General features: G+C 39.3%; 2 protein-coding genes and 1 non-coding gene across 4 annotated transcripts; 1 reads left to right on the top strand and 2 right to left on the bottom strand.

Annotated features, from left to right (window-relative positions):
* Positions 1-7: 7 nt before the first annotated feature.
* On the bottom strand, positions 8-17,712 carry intu (inturned planar cell polarity protein). Of its 2 annotated transcripts, none has more exons than XM_026352824.1 (17): positions 17,499-17,712; positions 15,136-15,737; positions 13,499-13,584; positions 10,073-10,288; positions 8,014-8,132; positions 7,254-7,343; positions 5,532-5,609; positions 5,083-5,266; positions 4,577-4,630; positions 3,831-3,893; positions 3,079-3,294; positions 2,873-2,965; positions 2,311-2,742; positions 1,684-1,778; positions 1,401-1,590; positions 813-955; positions 8-514 (listed from the first exon to the last, which is right to left on the bottom strand). In XM_026352824.1, exons 1-17 carry the CDS (start codon positions 17,582-17,584, stop codon positions 403-405), a joined length of 2,859 nt encoding a protein of 952 aa, XP_026208609.1. In that variant the 5' UTR covers positions 17,585-17,712; the 3' UTR covers positions 8-402. The 2 variants fall into 2 exon arrangements, with proteins under 2 accessions (XP_026208609.1, XP_026208608.1); XM_026352823.1 differs by lacking the exon at positions 17,499-17,712 and adding an exon at positions 16,698-17,034.
* A 784-nt stretch (positions 17,713-18,496) lies between these two features.
* Positions 18,497-18,713, bottom strand: LOC113157941. The gene has a single exon (XR_003298541.1). It is a non-coding gene; the product is annotated as a small nucleolar RNA U3 (small nucleolar RNA).
* Positions 18,714-21,499: 2,786 nt separating this feature from the next.
* Positions 21,500-25,901, top strand: trmt10b (tRNA methyltransferase 10B). Its single transcript, XM_026352473.1, has 8 exons — positions 21,500-21,825; positions 22,234-22,342; positions 22,451-22,584; positions 22,759-22,911; positions 23,261-23,339; positions 24,183-24,250; positions 24,807-24,930; positions 25,025-25,901. The coding sequence occupies exons 1-8, from the start codon at positions 21,694-21,696 to the stop codon at positions 25,162-25,164; spliced, it is 939 nt and encodes a 312-aa protein (XP_026208258.1). The 5' UTR covers positions 21,500-21,693; the 3' UTR covers positions 25,165-25,901.
* Positions 25,902-26,915: the final 1,014 nt, after the last annotated feature.

Below are 26,915 nucleotides of genomic sequence, written 5' to 3'. Positions count from 1 at the left end.
GCTTAGTAAACTTTCTGTCAGGACAACTGAGAGGTCTCATCTGATCTAATCAGAGGTTTACACCAAGGTGTCTGAGGTATTCGCTGAATTAGTAACTTTTCGTCTAACAAACACACATCTCTGTTCAGCCTAGGACAGTTTATGTTGTGGAACATGGTCCGGCTGAACAACAAAAAACAAAAACGTCTAGCAGTTTTTGAGAATCATCTGTAAAATCGAGGCACACTATAACAATCAGACTTGGTACAGAAAAAGAAGCACTACCATAACTTCCCACATTTGCTTTCAGGCGCTTCCCACAAGCACCAGAGTTTGAGATAATTTCCTGAGAATGCAACTGATGCTTCTTTATTTTAAGAAGTTGTGTATTTTGTTTATCCAGAGTTGTCTAAAGCTGATGAATCACAAGGCCAGACCAAAAGAGAGTCTGAAGGCCATCTCTACAGGAACCTCCGCCACTGAGTCATGGAAACACACATAGAACTCCTGAGGGACGGGCTCGAGCAACATCCGTCTGAAAGTCACAGAAAGAAAGACGGGAGTGAAAAAAGACAACAAACATGAGACCTGTTCTGACAAAAAGAACCATGTCCTAGCTGCATACTAAGAGTATGTGTTACAGTACACTATACATACTAAACTGTTTATTTCTAACAGGAAACAAGTGACACATACTGCTGTTAACTGAACTGTGACTTCTGAAACCTCAAGTGTTTTTTGCTCCTACTATATCCAGTTTCCTCATAGTTAAAAAAAATTAAGGCTTGTGGATAGAAACTCAAATATTTGTATTAACCATGGTGTTAACGTACCCTATGACCCAGTAAGTCATGGTGGGAGCAGGTTTCCTCTGGTCGGTCCAGTTCTCAGGTTTACACTGGAACAGAACCCCATGTTCCTTCACAGGGCCCAGACCCCAACCCCCACCCTGAGGCCTGTCTGCTGCCCGACGAGCCTGCAGCAGAGGAGACCACACCAACGACCAACACGATTCATTAATCATAATAACGCATAGACGTTAAGTAAAATAACATTTATTCTCAGCAGCAGCAGCCAAGACAAAAATGCACACACTGGTTGTTTAGCAGAGGATGTGGTTTTAGAGATTATTATAGCTGGTGCTCAAGTTGTTTTTGTCTCTTTGGAAATGTTGAGTCTAAAGCTCACAATCATCACCTGGACTTTAAAGTTGTTGAAGACAAAGCAACACAACTGAAGGTTCTGAAACAGTCTTGCTTTAAGCCTGATCTCAGCCTCACTCTAAATCTTGGTCGACAGATGGGAAGTTCAATGACCTTCTCACTAACCTATACCGTTTCACAGGATTGGTGTGGACTGTGTGCTAAAATGCGGTCGACAGTGGGTCTATATTCATTTTAAAACTGTAACGCGAGCCTCACCCTGCTGGGCAGGCTCTGCTGAAACGCAGCCCGTATGGAGAGGCAGCAGTGGTGGAAGTTGCGGATGAGCTGTGGGTGAATGGAGCCGCTGAGCTGAGCCACTTCTCTGTGAGTGGGAGCGATGAAGAATCCCTGAACCGTCTCCATCAGGACGTAGTGGAACAAGGTGTTCTCTGCACCTGAGGTCAGTCTGTTTCAAACACAGGACAGACGGATACGGTTACTGAGAGAACAGGTGAATTAAGGTTTTTAGTGTATCAAGGACAATTAAGACTTCATTTACTTCATAGTGTTATACATCTCCTCTGTCTCCCTCTCAGTCAGGGTCTTCTTTAGGGTCCCCAGGTAGAACGGGTTTGGGTGCTTCATCCTGGGGATCTGATGTGAGGACATGCAACACGAGTAACATTACACCATATGATGCATTACACTGGAATATGACAAGTACAAGGTCCAGTAAAACCTACTTTTCTTGGAGATATGAATTTATCAAATGAGAAAAACAACATGAGATTCAGTTTTGTATTATATACTATACTATAAATATAATCTCTGAAGTGTTCTCTGAACACAGTCACCTCATCCTTCCACTTCGATGTAACAATGTTTAAATTAGTCTTATTTGCATATGGCATCAAAATTAGCATGCGACAGACAATTCTAGGATCCAGAATTACATCTAATTTAGAATATTGTGAAGAATCCGGCACCGTGGTGGTCTAGTGTTCACTTGTGTCTATCAGATTTTAAATAGAAAAATAAAGATTACTGTGTCTAAAATATAGATATAGTCTAGTAAAATGTCAAAGTCTGGTAACTTGTTTCTTAACCTCATTTGATTGAGGTTAAGACAAAACAAAACTGTAGCAAACATTAGTTCATCCACATACTTGATATAAGAGAACTTTACCTTGAAGAGGCTTCCACTGCCTCCACTCCCATCAGATCCTCCAGATCCAAACGAGTCCCGTCGTCCCCCCAGCTTCCTTGCTGAGTCTGGCGTGGAATGTGGACTAAAACCTGGAGCCACTGATGAACCGGACCCTGACCCAGCATCCATCTGTCCCTCGCTCCCACTGTCCGACAGGCTCCTCTGGGGGCTCGGCTTCCTGGACCTCTCTCCAAACAGGCTTCGGCCTCTGGACCCTGATGAAGAGCCTTTAACTGCTCCGGCTAGCTTGCTGAAGACAGGGGAGGAAGAGGTCAGACTGTCGAGCCGGTCACGGGTCGTGGAGGCAGGGAGGAACCAGTCAGCACAGGACAGGCAAGGAGCTGGTGGAGCATTTAGACGCTCCTCGATACCCGCTTCCAGCTCCTCCAACTGCAGCAGGGTGGCCTTCACCTGAGACCAGAACATCAGACAGTTTCAGTTTATTCAGTTTTTGATCAAACTACAACACAAATGATGTAGAATATTTTGTTTGTGCAGGTCAGTAAAAAGTGTGCACGTTATGAAGTTGAACAAGGTTCACCTGATCCACATAAACACAGTCAGGTCCTGGAGAACCCAAAGCTGGTGAAGCAAAGCCTCCTGCTTCTAACAGAACACACTGCATGAAGTGCCTCTGAGGTGGAGGGAAGGAGAAACACAATGAACTTGCACAATGAACAAGTGATTGACTATAAGAGGTTGAGTCTGACACACGTTACAGCATCAGTCGGTGATTTGCCTCCTTACCAGCCCCACTATGAGGAGGAAGTGTCGTCCCTGTGGCCGGCTGTAGCCCGGCGCTGTGCTGCTGCCGTTGATTCTCTGTTGGGGAAATATCTCCCTCCAGATGACCAGCTGACCCACACGCTGCTCAGAGGCCAGTGGCAGCAGGCAGTAGTGCTGGCAGTACAGGCACACATCCAGCAGGTCCTCTTTAGGCAGGTGGTTGGCGATCAGGTAGGACTGGAAGACAGCAGGAGTGTTGAGGGTTTGAATTCAACACTTTGAGTGAACATTTATTAGATTCAATGTATTTAGTTTAAAACTAAAGTCGTTTGACCTGTAGATAGATAATGATCGATGGACTGAATATAGGACAAAGCTCCTCTTCCCAAAGTCCCACATTGTCTCTCTGTATTTATCTTTCTATCATTCATTCATTTAATTTTCTCTACATGTTAGATTTACTCCTTAATGTGTCAAGGACTTATATCCAGATAACAAATGGTTATATTCCCACAGGAAACAGTGTGCTACTCCTTTCCCTGCTTCTCCCCTTTGTTAATATTTTAACAGTAATTAGAGGATTTGTCACTGAGTCAGACAACAGGCTCATTATGTATCTTGAGTGACAAGCCATCTTCTACAGAGTCACTGCTAGCTGTATCTGCTGCCATTTCAGGATCGTTATTGAGCTGGCAGGGTACTAACAGGGAAGGATAAAAATATCGTAAGAGAGCTGCCACTGATGCGCGCGTGTTTGTGTGTGTGATACCTACCTTGTAAAACAAACAGGACCCAAGGATTACATATAGACGCCTCAGGCCAAAAAAGTCCTCCGACTGTATAAGGAAGAGAAATAGACAAGAGAAATACATGAAAGTTAACAAATACACAGATATTAGAGCTATATGGAAGTAACAGATGAAAAAGTAGAGAGTAGTGATGACTTTGCTCATTTAAAGTATGAGCAAAGTTGTTAATGACAGATATAAATTAACTTAGGCTTTTAACTACAAAGAAGAGCGTAGTATGGTGCACTTCTTATTGTGAAGTATCTATTGTGAGTCTGTGAGTGACACAGGAGGGTAATAACAGAGCCAGTAGAGTTTTCTCTCTATCAAAGCTCTACATTATTTTAGGACTTAAGGGATAATGGCATCTACTACACTTAACTGTTTCCAGCATCAATAGTAATTGCTGTGTGTAAAGCATGAGTCAGACTCCATTAGCTCCTCATTAAAAATAGATGTGGTGCACACTCACATAGACATGAACGTGCCTCCAAAAATAGGTTAACCTTCTCCTCTGCATTGCTGAGGCCAGAAGACAGGTGCCATGTCAGCTTACTTGGATGTACGCTCATTTAATTAACGTCAAGGGAGCATAGCAAACTATGTCTACTGATGATCTTTAATCCATGGAACTATATGTAAGGTTTTCTTTAAACACAATAGATTTTAGAAGGTCAACCTGTGAGTAAAACTTAAAACAACCCCACAGCTTTACTTTTTTGTTGCCTCACCATTTCTCCGAAATCAGAAGATTCAAAGTCAGAAAGAACAGTATCCACCTCCGTCTGTGCACAGAAAAAACAGAGATTAGTTTAAAAGCTAATTATGTTAGTGCATCAATGACGATATGTTGACTCCTTATATAATTTTTGCAGCGTTATCTAGACTCTCTGCTCATGCAATAATCCAGAAACCTCAGGGACATTCGTATAAACTTACATACAATTAAAATCCAACATGTGTCGTTGTCATTGTTAACACAGAACACTAGAGGGAACCAGAGCTAGACTTTGGCATCTTTTTGAAAGACCGTAAAACAAGTCCAGCTGCTCTCAACAGCACCTTTTGGATAACCACAACCTGGAATCTCTGCTGACTCTAAGTTTACCCAATTCATTTTCATAGTAGTACTAGTAGTAAAAGCAACAACAATTGATTACAGTATTTACTACTACTTCATGACAATAATAGATCCCCAAATCTCCCAAACTTCAAGCACACACACATAGAAACTCACCTTGATTTGTGGAGGCAATGTGAGCCATCGGACCGCTGGCAGTCCATCGAGGAAAAGGGTCCCTGAGACGTCGGGGAGTGGGGCTGAGGAGCCGTCCATCAGACGAGATGGTTGGATGAGCTGCTGGAAGAACAGGCAGAAGAAATGGTCCAACCTGGGAGCGTGATCGGCCTTACAGAATGCACTGTGGAGGACAAAATGAAGCTATACGATAATGATGACACACAGAAGTTGTTTTTACAATCACAGAATTATTATACAAACCTCATTTTCAGAAAAACGTATTTAAAAGTAAGTATTTACACTGACCAAAATCTTTTGTATTTTGAAGTTGTAAGCAAATGTAGAGTTTGATATGAGTAAATTCAGCACTTAGCATACAAAGCTAAAATTAGGAAGTTTCAACCAGCTCTCTTAGCAGGACCACAGGAAAGTTAGGAGCGACCCACCTGTCTAAAGAGCCGTACATCACTTTTAGTGTGCGAACTACGTCTCCCAGCATCGTCTGCAGACAGAGCAGTGGGACCCTGGAGGGAAACGGAAAAATGTCAAACACAGTCCTGGATAAAACTGAGCTTCAGCAGATCTACAGCTTATCAAATATTTGTTTTAACCACTGGTGGCTAAAAAAGAAAAACATTTTATAAACTATTTGCGTTTTATTTCACACGAGTGTTCCACAACGATCAGCGAGTCTTTAGGCATTAATGTGGGCATTTCTCCGCTGACATGATGATTGATTGAGTTGGCCTGGTTGCTAAAAATAAAAAATTGGCTCTTGCACAAAGTCATTTTGGATCCATGTGCTCCTGCCAACAAAGGACAAGAAGAAGCACTTGTGCAAGCTGAAATTGAGAAAAATGAACGCGTCTTTTCAAGTGTTTTTACAGACCGTTCCCTTTAAATGTTCCTTCTTTTCCAAAAATACTTCATTTCTCAAGCACACATCGTACTTAGAAAACACTTTGTGGAATGTTTTTAAATATGTGCTATCAGATCTTCTACACTTGGAATAGGGAGATGACTCTTGCTGGGTAAGTATATACAGTGGCAAGAAAAAGTAACCTTTTGGAATTTCATTGTTTTATGCATTAATTTGTCATACGATCCAATCTGATCTGATCTTAGGGCGGCAGTAGATTAGGTGGTAGAGTAGTCATCTAAACACCCCAGGGTTAGTGGTTCGATTCCTGGTTCCTTGTAGCTACTTGTCGAGGTGTCCTTGAACAAGACACTGAAACCCGGTGGTAGTGCTAATATGTACTTTCTGGCAGCTGTCCAACAACAATTTCCCCAAGGGGATCAATAAAATATGTCATTAACTTCACTTAAGTCTAGAGTATTAACAAATATAATGTGCCTAAAATAATAACAAAAAAACATCTGATCTGTCATGTCCTTATTGAGAACAAATATAAAAACATCATAGTGCCAGTGGAAAAAAATTGTGAACCCTTGAAATTAATAACTCGTTGGACTGGGTCATTGTCCTGTTGACACATAAATCAAAGCAGGCCCAAATCATCATGTTTCCTCCACTTTTCTTTACTGTGCCCTTTTTTCACCAGTGTTGTTGGTTCTTTCCAAATAGTTCAATATAGTTTCTGTGCACTTCTTGGTAGTGTAGCCACAGTCCCAAAGTGTCTCCATTTGTAGATTGTTTGCCAAACTGTAGACTGGTGAGTTTCTAAAGTCTTTGACATCACTTTGTAACCCTTTCCAGCTTTATGTAAATCAACAATTCTTGATCGTAGATCCTCTGAAAGCTTCTTTTGGCGAGGCATGGCTCACATAAGCATCTTCTTCTTGGACAGAGCAAACTCATAAAGTTAGAGTGGTTTTGTCAGTAGCTCTAGGCTCTAATTAGCTTTTTTGAGGTCATTATTCAAAGGGTTTTTTACACGCACTGTGAGGTTTTTATATTTGTTCCTAATAAAGACATGAAAGAGCTGATTTTTTTGTGTTAATTTTAGGCACATTTTATTAGTTAATACTTTGACTTACTTGGAGATTAGATCACAGGTTCAGATACTTTTTCTTGCCACTGTATCTATGCAGTAGTGAAGAGTAAATGCTTTTGAGGTGGCAAATGCTGCATTTCAATTTAAACATGGTGGAGCTGTCTCACAGTGCAATATTCTGTGTGTGTGTTTGGTTCTGTCTTCTATTACCTCTCAGCAGGAACCCCAATGACCAACAGGTTGTTGCTTTCCTTCCAGTAGCCCACATGTACCAGATGTTTCCCGAGCAGGAGGGATGAACTGAGGGAGAAAAAATGCATTCTTTCAATAACTGATGTTCAAATCATTTAATGCTGCACTGGCATAAAAGTTGTAAATCTTCAGAACAGAATATTAAAATAGACTTCATCATCAGCACTTTAACTTTAATGTCTTAATATGATTTGTCATTATTAATGATGCCCAATTTGCCTTAACACTGCATTGTCTCTAGTTCCACAGGAGTTGATCTGACATTATAATTACATTAAAAGCAGTGTGGTCCATTGTAGTTGTTACAACTCATGGCAGCTACATTGTAGGTACAAAATTGTAATTACGTAACAGGATTATTGTGAGAAGAACACACAAAAACAATCTGCTGATTCCTTAGCAAAAAAATATTAAAGTAGAACATTGAACTGTTTCAAAAATTTCAAGAAGGATTCAAGACACCTTCACAGTGCAAAGATTTTCTACTAAAGAGTAAGTTGAACATATTTGTACTGTGGAGTTTTGATTGGCAAAAACAAGAAACATTAAGACATCCAACCCTGTGCATCCAACATGCAATTATTGTTAAAAAAGAGCCCCATTGACAATGTAGTTAAGTATAAATTGTGTATTTTCATTTATTTTATGGCTACATATGGTGATAAAAAAAGTTCCATGTAGCAATTGTCATTATTATTTATTCCACACCTTCCCCTACCTGATGATCCTCCCTCCTGTGACATTCTCCAGCATGTCACACAGAGTGAGAAAGATCCCCCTCACGCCTTTCAGCTGCCTGGATGCTTCAGACACTGGGTACTGGTACAAGATCTCCTCCTGCACACACACACACACACACACACACACACACACACACACACACACACACACACACACACACACACACACACACACACACACACACACACACACACACACACACACAGTACTCTTTTGTAAGTGTTGCTTTGTGTCATGAAAATTACAGGTGCAGCAGAAGGAAATGTCTCTTGGAAGGCAATCAACAGAAAAAATGTCACATAAAAATGTGAAATATCTGTTGTTGGATGCTACAGTCACCAAAATGCATGTCTACTCTAAATTATGGACAGCAAAGAAGAATGAATAGATGAACCATGAGGTGATTGTTCTGTCACCTCAGCAATGTTAGTTTGGTTTTAGTTGTTCAGTCAAACTCATCTTCACTGTGAAATAAACAAAAATGTCACTTTAAAGACGAATGTCACTGAAAATTAAACATGTGCCTTTTCAGAGTAAGGGAAAGCAAATTCAGGAAATTAAGGAATTCGACTAAAGGTCAGGGAATGGCTCATCTGCGCTTTGGGAAATGACACACGTGCACAGTTCCTTTCAAATCATGGCACTTATTCCCTGATTTAGTTACACGTTTTCTTTCTGCAATCTGAAACGCTGCAATGCCAAATCTTGCAGAAAAACACTTTGCAGAACAGCAGAACATAAAAGGAAAAGAGCTCTCTGCAGGTTCAGTGCATTGTTGTGATATTAGTATTCCTTCCAGCACACTAGCAACTTTGAAGGATGTATGGTGGATAAGAGCAGAGCTGCTGAGAGGATCAGAGGACTGAACAGTGGGTGAGGGGATAAAAACCTTGAATGAGCGGCCTCTTATAGCCTTGGCAACCAGAACAAAGACACAAGCAATTGCCAATGGAAGATATTCACTTTGGGGTCAAAGCCATGCACAGGGAGCCTGTGAGTGCCGCTGAAAACCAACTATCACGGTGAACCATTTCAGCTACATCGTGTCTGTACATACTGGCAAAACACTCATATCACCAAATCATTATGCAGTTAAAACTCAAAAATACCAATGCTCAAACTCCCCATTTTTCTGCCACCCTGCAATCAAAGAACTAAAAAATCAAAGTCAGGGTTTAAGCGGTTTCTTTCACAGCACTGTCATTTAGAAAATCAAGCGCTGACTGATGTGGCTCCATACAACCCATAGTCTTTATCTCTACTGCTGTTTAGGTCACGATAAAAACAAATCTGGCTTACAGATACACACAAAGGAACTGCAGGGCTGTAAAATACAACCATAAAGAAAACATAAACCTGCCAATATTCGTCCACAGGGAAAATGTGATTACAGTGTAGAAGGTGTGGGTCAGAAAACAAGCGCAGTTTGCTTGTCAGATCAGAAAAACAAACACTTTGAGATTAACACTTTACTGGAGGTAAGATGTCACACATGGGATACAAAGCAGGGTCCTTTGCATGGATCAAAGATAATTTGTTCACAGGCTGCTACACTTTTGCCAAAGGTGCATATGTAAATTCACCCTAGAGCCTAGAGCAAATAAAGTTCACAGCATTAAAGTGACAGAGTTGTGGTCAGGAGAGAACATCTTAACTTCTCCCATTTCACTCCCCTTTCGTTCTGTTTCCTGTTAACAGCACCCGTGGTGTTGGAAGCTGTCCAGAGCAGTAGTTTTCTGTGGAGTCTCAAATCAGAGAAAGCTTTCCACTCATGGACTTTCCTGTTCCTGTTAAGTTTTAAATGCAGTTTTACAAAGCTGCTCAGGCTTAAGGGTATTTTTGACTTAGAAGATCAGGTTTTCCTAAGGTAAAATAGGCCATCCAGGGTTTGGATCTTCATGTTCTGTTTATTCTATCATCTATAGTCATGTTGGAATTACTGTTCACTCTCAGCACCCGCTTCCCACCAGACTGTCAAGGAAGGAACTCTTTTCAAATACGACAGATAAATGGCTCATACTACATTTCTTACTGACCTCCTCCTGAGGCGATGCTGAGTCCAGTTTAAGTGACAGATACATAACAATATGAGGGATGTGTCCTATAGACATCTGGAGTTCTGCCGTGTCCTCCCCCCACAGCAGACGCACCAGTTGGCTGACTGGCGGAGAGGCCTTCGTCTTACGGATTGATGACGTGTCCGTAGAACTGCTGCTGTCCACTGAAGCCACTGTTTCCAAGGTCAACCTCACCTGGAGGAGACGGCAAGAGGAGAGATGGAAAATAAGAGAGGAAAATGTGAAGGGGTGGTTTTAAAAAATTCAGTAATTGAACAAGAAGTTGGAACAGAAGAGACAAGAAACTGGGAAGGAGAATAATTTATAAAAGATGAACAGAAATGGAGAAAATGACAAAAGAGCATTTGAAAAAAAACCAAACGAAGTTATCCTGTTACATAATTGCATCAGCCTGCCTACCAGTCAGAGTTTTCATTCATTTTTTAAGAATCTGTGAGTCACTATGGCTCCACAGGATTATACTTGGCTAAGGATTTAGGAAAATGGAGGTGTGCATGTGTGCTGCCCTTCCAAAGTGGAGAAAAAGTCCAATCTTTACCAGGGAAAAAAGGTGGAAAAATGAACAGAAGAATGGCGATTGTTAGAGAGAAAGTGACACAGACATGCAGAGCTAACCGCAGCGTAACAAATAGCAGGGATGTGTGTGTGTGTGTGTGTGTTTGTCTGAGTGTGTTTGACAAAATTAAAACCAGACCACTGCAAGCCCAAGTAACAGTGGCAAGACAACAGACGGCCTATCATCTCTAGTTCATGCAGTATTTTTTTTTTTTTACTTTCCATACCCCAGTGCTCTACTTTACATTGTCATTCACAGCAAATCACAGTGGAAACAGAAACAGAGCTGTGTGGAAATCCAACAAGCACGCACATGGAAACACATGCAGTCAAGATGCACGGAAGGATGGGAAAAGCTGCAACTGAATGCTGCCTCATAATCATATAAAAATACATTTCTAACAAAGAAAAGCTTCACATGCAGCCAATGCCATGGCAGGATACCTGTTCACACATTGTGTTGACTGTGTGTTGTAACCTTTCAGCAAATGAGAAGCTATGTGGATCTAAGCTCCTCTAACCTATTCCAACATTTTATTGATATTTTCAAATACAATTCCATGGGCACTAGACCAACAGCTTAAGAACAGGGTTATATTGTTTTAGCCACACATACTGTATATATTAGTTACAGCCTAGTTTTAAGGACCCTTTTGTTATTTAAAATTGCAATCCAGTTTTAAATAAGTAAAGCTACAAAGCTGTCAACAAGTCTGAAGTAGGGCGATACTTGAAGTATGTTTGTCCAGACAACAGTTAAAATATAAAACTACCAGTCTGACTTATCTCTGCCAGTACTGATTCCAATACTTTAGGTTTAAATTAAAAGTGAGGTGATGCCCATGGTATGATTTATCATCAAACTCTTCACTTCATACCAAGTGATGCCAGTTATTGCTTTTTGTTTATCTTCTTTGCTACGTAACTCAGAGGCAAAAGAACATTTGCTGCAAAGAAACACAGTATGAGTAGACGTTTTCTCTCAGTAAGACATTTGGCAGAAAAGCTCAAAGGCAGAAAGAGAAGTAGAGATTCTACTAAGATTTGACCTCAAACCACCACAGATGCAGTTCTGTGTTTTAGCTGTTCCAGCTTCACTGGACACACCCCAACTACATTTTGGTGTTTGACCAATGCACAGAATGTGAAATATGCCATTTATTGAATACTTCGTGACCACTTACATGGTTTTACTCAGTTTCTGGAATAGACGGCCAAAAAGGAGTTAAAGTCCTAACCTAGGCTAAGAAAGCTAGTCAGCATGGAACAAATGAGGCATCGTGGTTATTAATTTTCAAAAATGTAAGGTCTGTGATTTTCTTAATGCTAGACCATGTCGTGCCCACCTAAAGAGGTTAAAGGGGAAAAAACATCATATTCCCTGGTTAAAAATGTTGAAACAGTATTTTTCTAATCCAGCGATCACTTGCAGAGCTCTCCAAGGCCTGTCAGTACTAACCACAGGCCACCCGCCTCTCCAGCAGGCGCCAACATCTGGGCTTCCAGCCATTTTAGCCAATTTTAGGAGTATTATTAAAGAAGAGCCAAGTAGTGGAACACCATGGGATGTAGCCTTCGACTGGCGACTCTGACAGGCTAACTCAGGTCTGGAAGTGAGAGCCGAAAATTGTAAAATTGATTTAAGCTACTGTATCCTCAATTCTTAAGGACTCATAAAGGATGCAAGAAACAGCTTTGACCAGATCAAACTGAGGGTATCGAATTCCTATTCCAACATTAAAATAGGGTACAAAAAAAGCAAACCCTAAATTTAAGAAATCACTAGGTAAAGAGGCTAATTGAGCTAACTGCAGCACTTTCTCTCATCATAAATACTAAGGATGTGGTTAGACTGGAGTGTGCTCTCACCGGGATTCCAGTCTGCTGATGTCAGTCATTTAGCACTTGTGGAAGGACACACACACATGAATACGCACAAAAGAGTAACCAGTTCATCCAAGGTTAGTAAAGGGCACTGTGGACTGACTTTAATACTAATACTTGTTCCTCCAAACAAAATAAATACTGTTTATGTTCCATCTCGGGGGGCTTGCACACAGAAAAAGTACCCCCAAGCACACACTCAGTCACGAACAATAATCATTCTGTCAGCAATATGACTCTATTTCAAGTTATGTTAGAGTCATCGTGGTGATGGAGGAATCTTGTATTTTTCCAAAAAATCTCCCTCGCTCTTTTCCAACAATGTAATTTAGCCTCTGACTACATCTTCTAATCAAGTGAGTTTTCAATCCCACAACAGCTTCCTGTGGCACTCAAAGAGTCACACCACAGTCCCGTCTCTCCGCCGTCTTTGCCATCAACCCTGTGCAAACTCTGTCATTTGCAAATTCCTACTTTTTGATGGTCTACGTTTTGGTGGAAATGCACGACTGAGGCGCAGACTATGGATTTTTTAGCTACTGATCAAAGGATCATTTCTCAGTAATTGAGGGTTTTCTAATGTTTAACGGCACTGGCTTCTGCTTTCTATACACATTATAGTAGCTTACAAGAACAAGAGCATTTCGAAGGAATTTAATGTCTTTTTTTGTCCAAGTTTATGACATGATTTTTAAAAACCTAAATGCTTCCTTACAGATTTAGAAGCCTAATCAAACAGCAAAAAGGGAAAATCCAAAACAATAACAGCTACAAATAGAGCAAGGTTACATGTACTGCTGAGTCACTAAATTACTTATTTTAATGCATGACAGGTAAGATCATAACAATAACAATAAGTGAAAATTACTGACTGTAAAGCACAACTGTAAATAATGAGTGCATTAAGGATTCATTTGGGTTTTGATATATATACACAACACTAACCTGTGTTGGACCTGGGATGCAGGAAAGAACCCTCTCAATGTTTTCTGAGGTCACATCCACATCGTCCACAGCTACAAGAACATCACCTGAATATAACAAAAAAAGCATTTATTATTCGCTCACTATGGTCAAATAGTAAACACAATACAAGTAATACCAGAAAATGTAACTATCATTGTATGTTTAGCTAACTTAAATCCTGCATAAAAATACTGTTGCCCCATATGTAAACACTAAGATATATTTTAGAAAGCACAACATGAACAACATGGCACAATACTGTCCACACGAAATATATGGCAAAGGCAAAATAAGGAGTGTTTTTTAAATTTGTACTGCACTCATATTCATAATCATATGACCCAGTCTCTTTTCAATGCACAGATGTAATATTTGAAGGATAGAAGACAACAGATGGGACCTCGCACTTTCCTTGCATGTTACAGTGTGACAATGTGCCCTATATCAACTGATCTGCAATTCGGCTGTGTTTATTGTAACATTTAACCCACATATGGTCAGCTTTTATGGTCAGTCAGTACAATACTTTGGATAATTTAATTGATTGTGCAGAGACTCAGTAAAGAGCTTCACCTGTCAGTGTGCACGAACTACACCACCATCACAGTAACAGAGCTATTTCATGTATTTAGCCACTCTAATTGCTCAAGCATGTAGCTGTGCTGCATAAAAGCTTCTCTAAACAGTAACTCATGTGGGTAGTCATTTGTGGTAAAGCGCAACTGGCATTCCTGTGTCTGCGAGCAAAAACTGCCCAATGATTAGTCCAGATAGAGGAAAAGTACTTCAGATATGCTGAGCTTTCAAACAAACAGATTACAATTTGTGCAGCACCAGACTTACATTTTACAGCTTTGTTGACTCTATGAAACTGTGCTCAAAGCTTTACTGAATATGGTTGTTGCTCAGAGTTGGCTATGAGGAGTAGCTAATAAACGTGATGCCCAGAAGAACTTTGTGGTTTTACATCTGAAAACTATCATAATGATTTGTAAAACTCTGTACTTGTCATTAAGGATTCTGTATACTGTAAAAACACAGGTATATGTATACAAAATGATGCAGACTAAAAAACTTCATCCTCAATCTCAGTTCCTAGATTAGTTCTTATAGTATATTCCATCAAAATATGAAATCTAAGTGCTTAGCTACATAAATCATAGTTCACCCATTTCATCTACATAATTCCACTTGCTGACTTGATTAGTTGTTGTATGTTATGCTCATTATTTAGGTTTTGGCTCTTTTTCTTGAGAAATATGTGTGTGTGCGACTATGACTATGTTGTAATGATTGCAGACCGTGCTTTGGCAGCGCATTTGTGTGGTGTGGAAATGAATGAGTCAGTGCCGGTTCATGACTATGGGTGACTGTTATTGAAATCATAACTGCTGCATAGCTGCATTTTCCCGGTTGTGAGAGTAATGGCTTCAGTTTGAGAATGGAGAGAGCGCCTTCTGCAAAATACCAGTCTCTATGTCCAATTGTCCGCTAAATTTCAAGCTTCTCAGGTATGTCCGTCCTCTACTGAGGAATGAATGCATGCAACTAAGAACAGCTTAAGCTCAACAACATCTATTTTTGCTGTTACCCTATATTTCCCACTGTGGACTTACCAATTAATATTTGGCCACATTTAATGGCCGGGCTGTTTGGTATTAATCCATGAACAGTCAGTCTTTCTGCCTGTTGGGAAACTTCAAGGTCTCCATGCCCTCTGTTCCAAGAGGGGCGATGAACCACACCCAGCAGAGCCTCCAACAGGCCTCCACTGCCAGAGACAGGTGTCAGTGAACCTATAAGACGTTTAGGATTGAGGTAGACACACACTTCCTTCAGCTGTTGCTGCTGAACCATCACACCTTGCCTGTGACCTGACTGGTTTTTCAGGATAGATGCTGGTGGGGACAAAGTGGAGTTGTCTTTTCCTGCATCCTTCCCACCTCCTTTACGCTGAGACGGGAAACGTTTTCTCCGCAGGATCCTGGCTAGCCTCTTCAGTGCAGGCTCACCTTTGGTTCGTGACCCACATCGCTGCTTCTTGTTTTGCTCTGTGATGACCTCTGCCTCCGTTTCACTAAACCGAACGTGATTAGTGGAAACACCTTGACTGGCATTGGCCCGGGCCAATGCGGCCTCCTCTTCACCTTCACTCAGCTCCAAGTAGAAAAGCTCGCCGTTCTTCTGAATGTCATCCAGCCATTCTGGTTCCAAGTCACTAAGAAAGAACAAACAGATAAGAAAACAGCTAAGGTCAAACAAGAGTAGTGTGAAACTAGGAAGGGATTGTACAGTAGCAGCAGTATTAGTAGTAGTACAGAGAAAGTAGATGTACGAATAATAAGTGAAACTGAGGTTTACATGACATATAGTCATTTGTCAGATGCTTTTATCCAACGAACTTAAAAGTGGGGGGCACAGAACTCAAGGTTCAGTGTCTTGCTCCAGGCTCAAGGATACCTCAACATGTGGATTAAAGGAACTACAGTTGGTGGACAACCAGTTATACCTCCTGAGCTTCAGCTGCCAGATGTTACAGAGTAAAATTCTTTCAGTTATGATATATATTATTATACTATATTATTTGCATACTGTATTGTACAAACTATTAAAAAATGGGTACTATATGTGCAAACAGTAATCATGGGATTCATCAAAAGTGTGGGAGTGAACCCTAGATATTTTTCCTGGTCTCTCTACTTTTAAACGTCCTTTAAGGTGGTAGGCAGCTTGGACATTATGACATGGATAAATTTACCGTGGTTGGCAAGAAGCATACAATTATTTATGAAGGTTTACCTCCCAAATTGAAAACACTCCCCAGAGCTATGAAAAGCACAGGGGTGGAGATGTGGAAACTGTGGAGATGGGGTGACACTCCCTCTTTGGTGAAGCTGGCCGCAGGATTCACAAGCACTTATGGTTACAAACCCACTTCATTTATATGTTAATACATTATCTAGAACAGCCACACACCACTGCTACGTTTTATACCAATAAAGTGGGAGCTACACCCTCAAAGTGACGGTGAAGCATCGTCCCCTCACAAACACTGATCACTTGTGTGCAGTGGTACGTTCAACCAGAGTCATCTTCAGCACTTTTAAAAACCCTCCTATTGTTGTCTGCATGTGAAAGTAGATTGTTTCCGAGTTCTTAGTTAAATTATTTTTCTTACTCTGAATAGTCGGAGCTCCTGTAACTTGATGATGTGGATTCACGGTCGCTACCGTTGTCGCGCTCGTAACTACCTTCTTCCGTGTGACTCCCATAAACATTTACCTCGGCTCCTCGGCGGACATTAGAGGAAGCCATTTCGGTTAAATGACGTTAAATTTCCCCTACAATGTAGAAAACGTATCTAAAAGCAGTACTTTTAAGAAAACAAACGGTGATCTTCTCTCGCCATGTTGTAAGCCATGACGAGCGCTCCGGCGGGGTCATGTGACGCGGATTTCCTTCCTCTGATTGGCTGACAGCGCAGTTGCCCCTGACAACCTCAGAAGCTTTTCCGCGCAGAGGCCAGGTGGTGGGAAAGAGCGTGAAGTTCCCATCCCGTTAAATAATGAAGAAACCGCACAGACAACACCAAAAGCATGATCAAACTAGAGTTACAGGCAGCTTACATTCAATTAAACACTAATAAACACATGTAACATTTTAACCATTGCTCTCTTTATGACTCAGCTAATTAAATAAGCCCAGAGTAAGGCTCGATTTGACGCCTTAATAAACATCATTTCTCTGGATGTGCTCATTTCTTTAATTCACACATGCACATTTGCCTTTTCTTTTTTTTTTTTTTCCACCTCCTTGCAGACTTGCACGAGGTTTTTAAATCTCCTCCGGTATTCCTTAAACTTGTGGCAAACTGTCTCAGACCAAACGATAATAAACAAACTTTATTAAGAAAATGAAGACTATATTGATTTTATCCAGATATTTGTGCCACAATAGGACAGCATGGAGTCTTACTGACCTGTAAAGGAGAACACTGCGAATAGAGTCGAAGTCCTCCAAATTCTCAGAGTATGAACATCCATCTATAGAAATGTTAAACATCATTTGTGGTTCATGTTTTCAACGGGATGAAAACGTCCAGTTTATGAAGCTGCGATTTAAAAACCCTTCAAGTCCAAGAGGTTTAAAGCAAATAAAAAGAAACGCTTGAGAGCTTAATTCCTGTCCTGGGAGCTGTATGAAGTTTCTGACCGCATGAACGCCGCCGTTCAGGCTGAACTGCGTCTCCAGGACCAGAACAAATCCTCCTCCAATTTCTCACGTCAATCACGGACACGGAGCAGCGGACGCTTCAACACCGACACTATTCAAAGGGGGGAGAGGAAGATTTGGTGCGTTTTGCAGGTTTTTGAGTGTTTCTCCAGGCCAGCACTGCGGAATGTGTCCCAGCGGTCTTCTTGGCAGGTGGAGTGAAATCCCGCCTACTCTGGGCGACCAACAAAAAGCTCAACAACCAACTTGTACTTTCAGAAAAAACAAAAAACAGTTTACTATACTCGTAAACTTGGCAATAATCCCTACAATAAAAATAAATCACGCCATTTGTTCCCAGGGGTGGACAAATTATTCAAGATGTCTGCTTCAGTAAAATATAAACGTCTATTTGCTGCTCGTTTTTATGTCAGACTGTTAAAACGACCTGATTTTAACATTTTTACAATCAAACTCCCACCTGCAAACATGTGCATCTCAAAATGTCTAAAAAGTAAATGCATAGAAGTATGACTGATGATCAGCAGTATTAGTTATTATGACCTTTTTTTACATCATTACTATTTCAAAAGACAGTTAAATGGGAGAGTGTGTGTAATCAAAATATTTCAGTTCTTAAAATGTTTAATATTATTATAAAAATACAGTTTTTTACAGGTTTCACCTTTCTGCACATATAGTACTCATCATGATTATGATCAGTGTAACTAACAGTTCCTTTTTATTCTTCGACACAGTGACACTACCACTCTGATCATACTCTCCCCCTCATCGTCCCCAGAGGAGACAGTGAACGGTCATCAAAGGCAGAGAGCGTTTGAAGTGAATCAAGTCTCTCCGCCCGCTTCGCGCTCAGGAGAGAGTATCAGCGCCTCTTCATCGTGGTGAGCGAGACCACACATGTTAGAAACACATTTCTCAAGTCACTGACTATAGAAATGATCCCTGAAAGTATAGTCTTACTGTTTAACCCCACCAGCCCTACTGCTAGTATGACGACCATAGGCTTCACTGTCATGGTTAAATCACATGCTGGACAATAATTATTTAATCAACAACATCTATAATAGAAAAGCGGTGAACTACTTCAGATAAAATCCATAATATATACACTTACATGTATATTTATGTATGTGCAGATGTTGCTGATCTGACAACATTATGAAATGGCTTATATTGATCGTCACAGTTTCGAGAAATATATTTTCACGCAGTTGTGTTTAAAATACAAAACACAAACGACACATTACAATTGTTTTAACAACAAAAACGTCCATTAACTGTAAAATAGTTTTAAAGTTAGCTGCTTTTAAAATACCCACAATGCTCTCTGGTGGTATAACCACTCCTCCGTATCTCTCATTGGTTGCTGTGACGCTGCATCGCAACGTGGTAGCTTCAAATGCTAACAACAACAACTACTGCAGTAACTATTAGGAGCTAAGACTTTTATCAATCCTCAAGACAAGTACGTTAACCACAAGAGAGCATCACCCATTGTAAAACGGCTTGAAATAACATTAATGACATAAAGCCAAAGACGACTCATTTTTATTTAACGTCATGAAAAGCTAGCTAATTAAAGCCCGAGTGTGCACCAAGCTTAGGCTTCCGACTAGCAACGAGATAGGCCGATATTTCCTGTCCATGACCAAATATCACTATAAGACAACCTTGCTACCTTGGCATGTTTGGATCATTATTTTAAAAACGTTCAGTTTAATGACAAAGCGATTTTAAGAGTAGGAAAACATACAGAATCTGTTTTCCAACTAATTATTTGTGCTTGTTCATCTTCATCTCAACAGTTAAGGCAAATGAGCATTGGTCATTGAAGGGTAAGTATACAATAACACAAACCAGTTAAAGACAACAGCATATGTAGAGAAATAGAAATCACTGTAATTAAAGTGGCTTGTTGGCCTAGAACAGTCATTACTATTGACTATGCATCACACAATGGTTATTTCATAACTTAATAACAATTTGGTTGATAAGGCACCACAAAAAATATTGTACATGGATGAGTGGAGCCAATAAATTAGTGACCTCTGTTAGTTATCCACCTACTAATATTAAATTACTATATTAATAAATTCATTCAAGCTTAATTAGCGTACAGTACTCACAATTGCTCCCTGTAATGAGCTTTGTTGGCTAGCTAGTTAGCAAGACTAAGTAATCAACTAAGTTAACATTAGCTAGTTTTATTTTAACGTTAGCGTACGTTTGAAGCTAGCCTAGCCAGTCGTCGAGCCTAACACACAGGCTCAGGACACTCAGAATATAATTAATAAAGTTAATATCGGGAACTATCTCACATTTCTAAAGATAATTATAGCTGTCTTGATTAAAAAACATAGGCTACATGTAACTAAAGATTATCAACAGCCTACATTTAGCAGAGCTAACGGTTTGCTAGTAATCCTATTTTTAATAGTAGCAAAGGTTTAAAACTAACTTCAAGACCGATTTTAATTGTCTAAGTATGAACCACCTTAAGAAGTAATCACAAAAGATTAGCATTTTACACTTCCCACTGCTACTAACATTACATATAAACACACAAAATAGGAAAGGATGGGACTTAACATTACTGTTTTCCGTCCTCTTCTATGATGCAGCCAAGGTACATAAAAAAACACCTTAAAGCACGTCCTTGTCCATGTTGTCATCGTGTTTTAGGACAGAAAAAGGACTCTACCAGGTTATGGTGAGTTTTGCGATGCAGATGACGGCAGCTGATCCTTTTAAATAACCATTTATACATCTTCCAGTTATATTTCAGTGTGCCATGATTTTCTATAGTCTCAAATTCCCAAATTGACTGCAAGACACTTATGACCAAATTATGTTACCAGTGCATGCTTTAGGTTATTTTAAGCCAGGTGTCAAGTGTGTGATATGACACGAACTATGACACCTTGATAATAATTACAACATTTAACGAAACTCAATAAAGCCTTTTTTAACCATTACACGTCTGATATACGTTTCTTCATAGCTGTATTTATATTCAAAAGACGTTTGAGAAATTAAAAGCCTGCAGGGATGCAAAAACTCAGCATAACACCAGGACTGGTTTTTACAACGTTTAATTAAATATAAGATGTTTTTTTTTTAACAATACTCTGCGTTGTGTTTGATCTGAGTTTGATTGTTTTTATATTATATGCAGCCAAATATTCAATCTCAAATACTTGCCTTAAACAATTTAACAAGTAAAAAGAAAATAAATAAGAAATATTTGTAGGTTTTAATATAGTAGTTTAGGCTCATGAATAAAAACTTAATGGCTTGTGGAAAGATGTCTGTGTAGATTCACTTATCCAGGTGAATTTATCTGTAAATTGATGGGATTATAACTTGTCTACTGCAGAATGGCTTCGGAGTTAATAAACAATGGCAGATTAAATAAAATAAAAATTCTTATAATGGTAATAATCAGTAATTTATCAGTAGTGTTCATAATGGTCTCATACATGGCGCTCATGTGACACATTTTTCAGTCTATCAACTCCCTCTGCCGGAGCATTAGCGCAAACATAAACTAAGTTTATTATAACATAATTAAAATTTTGTAAAACACAAAACATTAGCCATTCGTGGTCGTGTGAACCGAACATACAGATTTGACTCTTGATGTATGGATGTTTTCCTAATTCAATATTTCTCGTTGCCCCACCCCCTTTTAGTTTGTTTACTCTGACGTCAATTACATGCGACACACACAATCGCAAACTGAAGGCGACTCCTACAGTGCAGGCATGTTTTAAATCAGTCATCAGTCATACTGTTTGTTATTTTAACGTGCCATTAAATGGGAAACAAGCTAGAAAACCTCCGTAATATGTGTGACGAGTGTTACGATAGGAAAGTAAAAAAAGAAGGTTTTTTACAGAAAACAACGTGTTTTCCATGTGCTTAAAGAAAATACTGAAATGGCACATATTCCCACTGATGAGTGTGAAATGCAGCTGAACGGAGTTTCTGAGGCGATGGATCTGCTTCACATAGATGTGGAGACTGATTTGGTGAAAGACAAACCTGGGAGAGAAGATGTACAGTATTCAGTAAGTTTGTTTAATAAGCCATCCTTTGAAATACGAATTACTTACTTATTACATAGGAAATTATACATGGTTGTTAATTCTGTAAATGTAAAATATACTGACATGTCTATATCATGACTTTCAGAATAACAAATAGCAAAATGCAAAAATGGCCTAGCAAAATCTAAATCACCTTTGGTGTAGCTTAATAAAAAACTGAATGCAATAAACAACCCTCTATCTACAGATCAAAGCCGGTTGGCCTTACTGTTTTTACTCTTTGAGCAAGCTCAAAGCCAAAAAAGCATAGGCAAGAGTCTAAAACTAAAACCTATTGTTTTATCCCATTTATTATATTATATTATTATATATTATTGGCACGCAGTTGTGTTTTTCTGTACTGTTGATGACTTTTTGTTTAACAAACAGAGGAACGTGTTGAGGAAGCAGCGACACTGGGAGAGGCAGCTTGCTGCAAAGAAGAGCAAGAGGAAAGAAGAAAAGCAAAGGAGGAAGCTCAATCGTAAGCAGGAGTCAGGTAACAAGCAACAGAGTCAAAAATAAATTGTATTGTTGTTGGATGACTGAGGGAAACTTAGTCATTTTGGTACCCTGCTCTATAATCAGATATGTTTTTGTCACACAGGTGCTGGTGCTGACGGTGCTAAGTTTTCCAAACGGGTCATGAAGGCAATCACCAAAGAACGTTTAGCTGAGGCCCAGTGCACAGGACTCAAACTGTGTGTTGACCTGAGTATGACAGACTGCATGTCCGACAAGGTATGTGTCTGGTAAGAAGGCCTCAAAGCAGTGTCCTCGCTCACACAAGAGACTCAAACTGCTGGTTTTCCTTTAAATACTCGTTCCTCAATTGTAGTGATTTCCAAAGAGCAGTATACATCTGTCTGTATTCATTCTGTTCAACTTCACATATTTGTCTGTGTCTTGATGTAGGAGATAAGTCGGCTGGCTGGCCAGTTAAGAAGGCTGTACGGTTCAAATAAGAAGGCAGCGCGACCGTTTCACCTGTTCCTCACAGAGCTGCGCGAGGACAGTCGTCTTTACAGAGAGTGTGTACGAATGAATGACGGTTTCCTCAACTACACTGTGAGTTTTTATTTCAGACTGAAGCAGAATACACGCAGCTGTAACCTCACTGAAAAAAATAGAACCTGATGAAATGGACCATAAAACAATTTATGGAACTATGAAACCTTAACAAAATGGTACATACAGTAGGTAAAATATATTGAAAACAGACTAAACACTTTTATAATACTATTTTTACAGTTTGCACTATAAACATCCATTAATTACAGGACAATTAGAAGTTTATAGAGGCTCCCCCTCTCCAAAACTCCCCAGTAATCAAATTTTCTTCAGGCACAGTTTGAATATTTAACCCCAGACCTCAGACTCTGATGCACTTTCATTCATTTTGTTGTGTTAATTTCAGATGGACATTACAGAGGACAGTTGTCTGGACTTGTTTCCAGCAGAAGCTCTGATCTACCTCTCACCAGATGCTGAAGAAGGTTTGAACAATTACATTTATTTAAAATCTGTATTTATGAATGAATTATCCTAAGGCAGGATTGCTGCATCTTAGTAGGATTCAATTTGCCTGATGGTATCTAACGTAATGCATCATTTGATCAGCAGATGGAGATATCTGACCACATTTTTAAAACGACTGCTACTTATTTCCTGAATACTGCTACTATTAGTTATAACTACTCCCAAACCTTCTCAGGTCTCAGGTAATTTACCATCAACAGACAAACTGTATAATAACACAATTAAAATACAGCTCTGGAAAAAAATAAGACACCTCTGCAAAAAAATCAGTTTCTTAGGGATTTTTTGGTCATGTACTCTCAAAATGAACTGCTTTGTTTTATTTTTGTAAACTGCTGACAATGCTTCTCGTAAATTCCAAATAAAACTCTTGTTATTTAGAAAATACTGTACATTTAAAGGAAATGACAACACATTAACATAACAAAAATGACGCAGTGTTTGCAGAATTTGAATGAATAAAAAAAAAATCTTTATTAAGAAATGAAAAGGCATACTCTCCACCAGTTTTTCACATTGCTGTTGGGTAACTGTATATCACTTCTGCAAAAAATCAAACAGGATTCATGTGATTGTTGGAAGTTTATCAGGTACCAATAGCTAAAATTAAAGCAGTGTAATAGAATAATCCTGCGGTACTCCTGCCATGAAGATGATAAATTTCAGTTTTTGTATATCAGAGAACTTAGGATAATAGAAACACATTTCTTTATGCAGTACAGTACATTCACATTTCCATATTGACTTTTTTACCCTGTTTGATTCTCTTTGACACAATTTATTTTCCTTGTTTTTTTCAGCTTTGGAAACAGTAGATGCAGACAAGGTGTATGTCCTCGGTGGTCTTGTAGATGAAAGCATCCAGAAGGTATTGTACATTCAGACAGTTTGCATAGTCAAAGCTACTTTCTATTTAATTAGAGTACCATTGTTTTTATTTCAAGTCAAATAATATATAGTGGCTCATGTTTTAACGCAGTTAGTTGAGATTCTGTTTGATATGTTTTATAGAGGAATTCTACCCATTTATAGGTCACCTTTTTTTACCTAATTAATATGCTTATCCTTGCAAATACACTCACTGACCTTCATGAATTAAATGGAAGAGCCCAGTAATACCATGGAAAGAGACACTTCCTTTTACATTACAATTTATGCTTACTTAGTAAATTGTCAAATGGGTTGCTAGGAGGTGCACAGTTATGACCAACCTTAACTACAAGGTGTTTATTTGAGTTGATGGGAAATAATAGAGCTTTTTCTTTTTATCTTGTTATTTCAGCTATAGGTACTCTGTATTTACCCCTATAATTACTGTTATGTGCTATAATCTTCTATGTATGTACTGGGTATGTGCTTATTAATTAGGGTACTGTAAAAGAAAGGGTTACCCATTGTTTCTCTTTATTGTGTTTCCGCTGCAGAAGTTGAGCTTCTCACGGGCCAGAGAACTGAGGATCTGCACAGCGAGGCTGCCAATAGATGAGTACATGGTGAGGAAAAGCAACACCAAAAACTTCCACTCAAAGATCCTGTCAGTTAATCAAGGTGAGCGATGATGTTCAGAGCTTAAGCTGAAGCTGTTTTTGACCTTTTTTGTTTGTTTATTATTAATTATCTTTCTATCTCTGTCTGTTCACAGTCTTTGACATCTTGTTGACCTTCTGTGATACTGGTAGCTGGAGAGAAGCCCTGCAGGCATGGTTCCCCCTGGGGAAGGGTTATGTCGTTGCACCAGATGAATCCTCAGAATTTCCTGCAACACAGACTCTCGATTATTGAAGCAGTTTTAGTTCATTCTTAACTTGACTTTCTGACCCAATGCCCGGTGAAGCTGCTGTTCAGCTTGTCTCCTTTACACTGAAACAATGTCTTATTGTGGTGCTGGAGATGATTATTACTTTCCATCTGACTTCAGGAGTTTAAATTAACAAACCCACAAATTTGATTGTTTTTTGGAGTCATCTTTTTGTTTTCAGTCATTTTAAATTCTTCTATTATAATCGACCTGTGGTTGGTCACACTCTAAACAACAAAGTCATATTTATCTTTACTGTGGGAAATCACTTGTTTTGTTTTCTATGTGCCTTCCTGTAGAGAATATTTTTGTTTATCTTGTTCTTCAAACAAATATGTGTTGGTTTTATTATGGATGGATATATATGACAAAAACCCACTTTATTTGACATTTCCCCTATCAGGCAATCTTCTCTCATTGTAGTATTTCACAGCTGAAACTGGTCCGACTTGCCCACGCAGATACGAACGTGAGTCAGATGGAAATCATTAATCATAAAGTCAGACAGATAATGCTGAAATTTCAGTAGCTGATAACAATCGAACCGTTTCAACTGTTGCTGGTGAAGATTCTCGGTCATGCAGATGAGGCTAGGTCGACCTGATGGTGATGTCACCTCTATGCTATCCAGCCACTTGTTTTATGTTTATAGTTATGGCCAATGAGAGTGAGCTATTTTCCTGAAAAGTATTTGTAAATTTTAATAAATATATGTTTTTAATGTAGGTGTGCTGGTGCTTTTTGGTGTTTTGCAGTAAAGAGGCTTACAATCAGTGTTGTTGCACAATCAGACATTTCACACATTAACTAGAGTAACTACTCTGCCTTATATCCAACTATTATTGTTATTATAAGGGTTTTGTTTGCTTAGCTGATTTATCCTCAAAGGAATTTTAATGATATAATTTTTCAGTTTCTTAAAGAGAGAGGGAATATTTTTCATGCTTTTATACTGTGTTAAAGGCAATTTACCTGATCCTTGACCTTGTCATAAGATGAGGTACACCTGTTTGTACTGACGGATCTAAAAATTCACTTATTGCTCCACTCAGATTCAGCAATATTCAGATTTCCAGCTGTAGAACATTCACTCTATGAACATTTCTTCTAATACACTATGCCAAGTTTCGATTTTCACTTAAGTCATCATTATCATGTGTTGTTATCATACAAAAAATAGTTCTTGTAGAGACAGTCAAGGGAAATATATTTGGTTATGTTAAACATAATAACTTTTATTCTTCAAGGGTTTCCAGTGATCTTGTGTAAAGATCTATTCATCTCCAAATGTGGGTGTATGTAGTTGCCTATTCACAAGATAATACAGTATTTCTTCAGAACACTCCTGGTCTCACTTCCCGTTTTTAAACTCTATTGGAAAAAAATTAATTTCCCACCCTATTCTATGTGTGTTTATGTGCAAAGTCCCTGCACACTTAAACTAATGGTTACAGCTATAAGGTGTGGGCACTGCTCAAAAAAACATTAACAATGGAAAGGACACACACCTTATCCTTCCTGACTGATTCTTTTCAAGTTTTGTCTTTTCTTAGGGCCCCTGCCACTAGTGGTTTCAGGACGGAGTACCTGCTGCTGCTCAGGTAGCCAGGTAGTTACTCCTTGATGACACATATACAGTGAGGGAAAAAATTATTTGAACCCCAGCTGATTTTGTAAGTTTGCCCACTAACAAAGAAATGATCAGTCTATAGTTTCAATGGTAGGTTTATTAAAC

Source organism: Anabas testudineus, chromosome 18 (genome assembly GCF_900324465.2).
Source record: "Anabas testudineus chromosome 18, fAnaTes1.2, whole genome shotgun sequence".
Taxonomy (NCBI): Eukaryota; Metazoa; Chordata; class Actinopteri; order Anabantiformes; family Anabantidae; genus Anabas; species Anabas testudineus.
The sequence above is the reverse complement of the archived record's forward strand: the minus strand, read 5'-3'. Positions and strand labels throughout refer to the sequence as shown.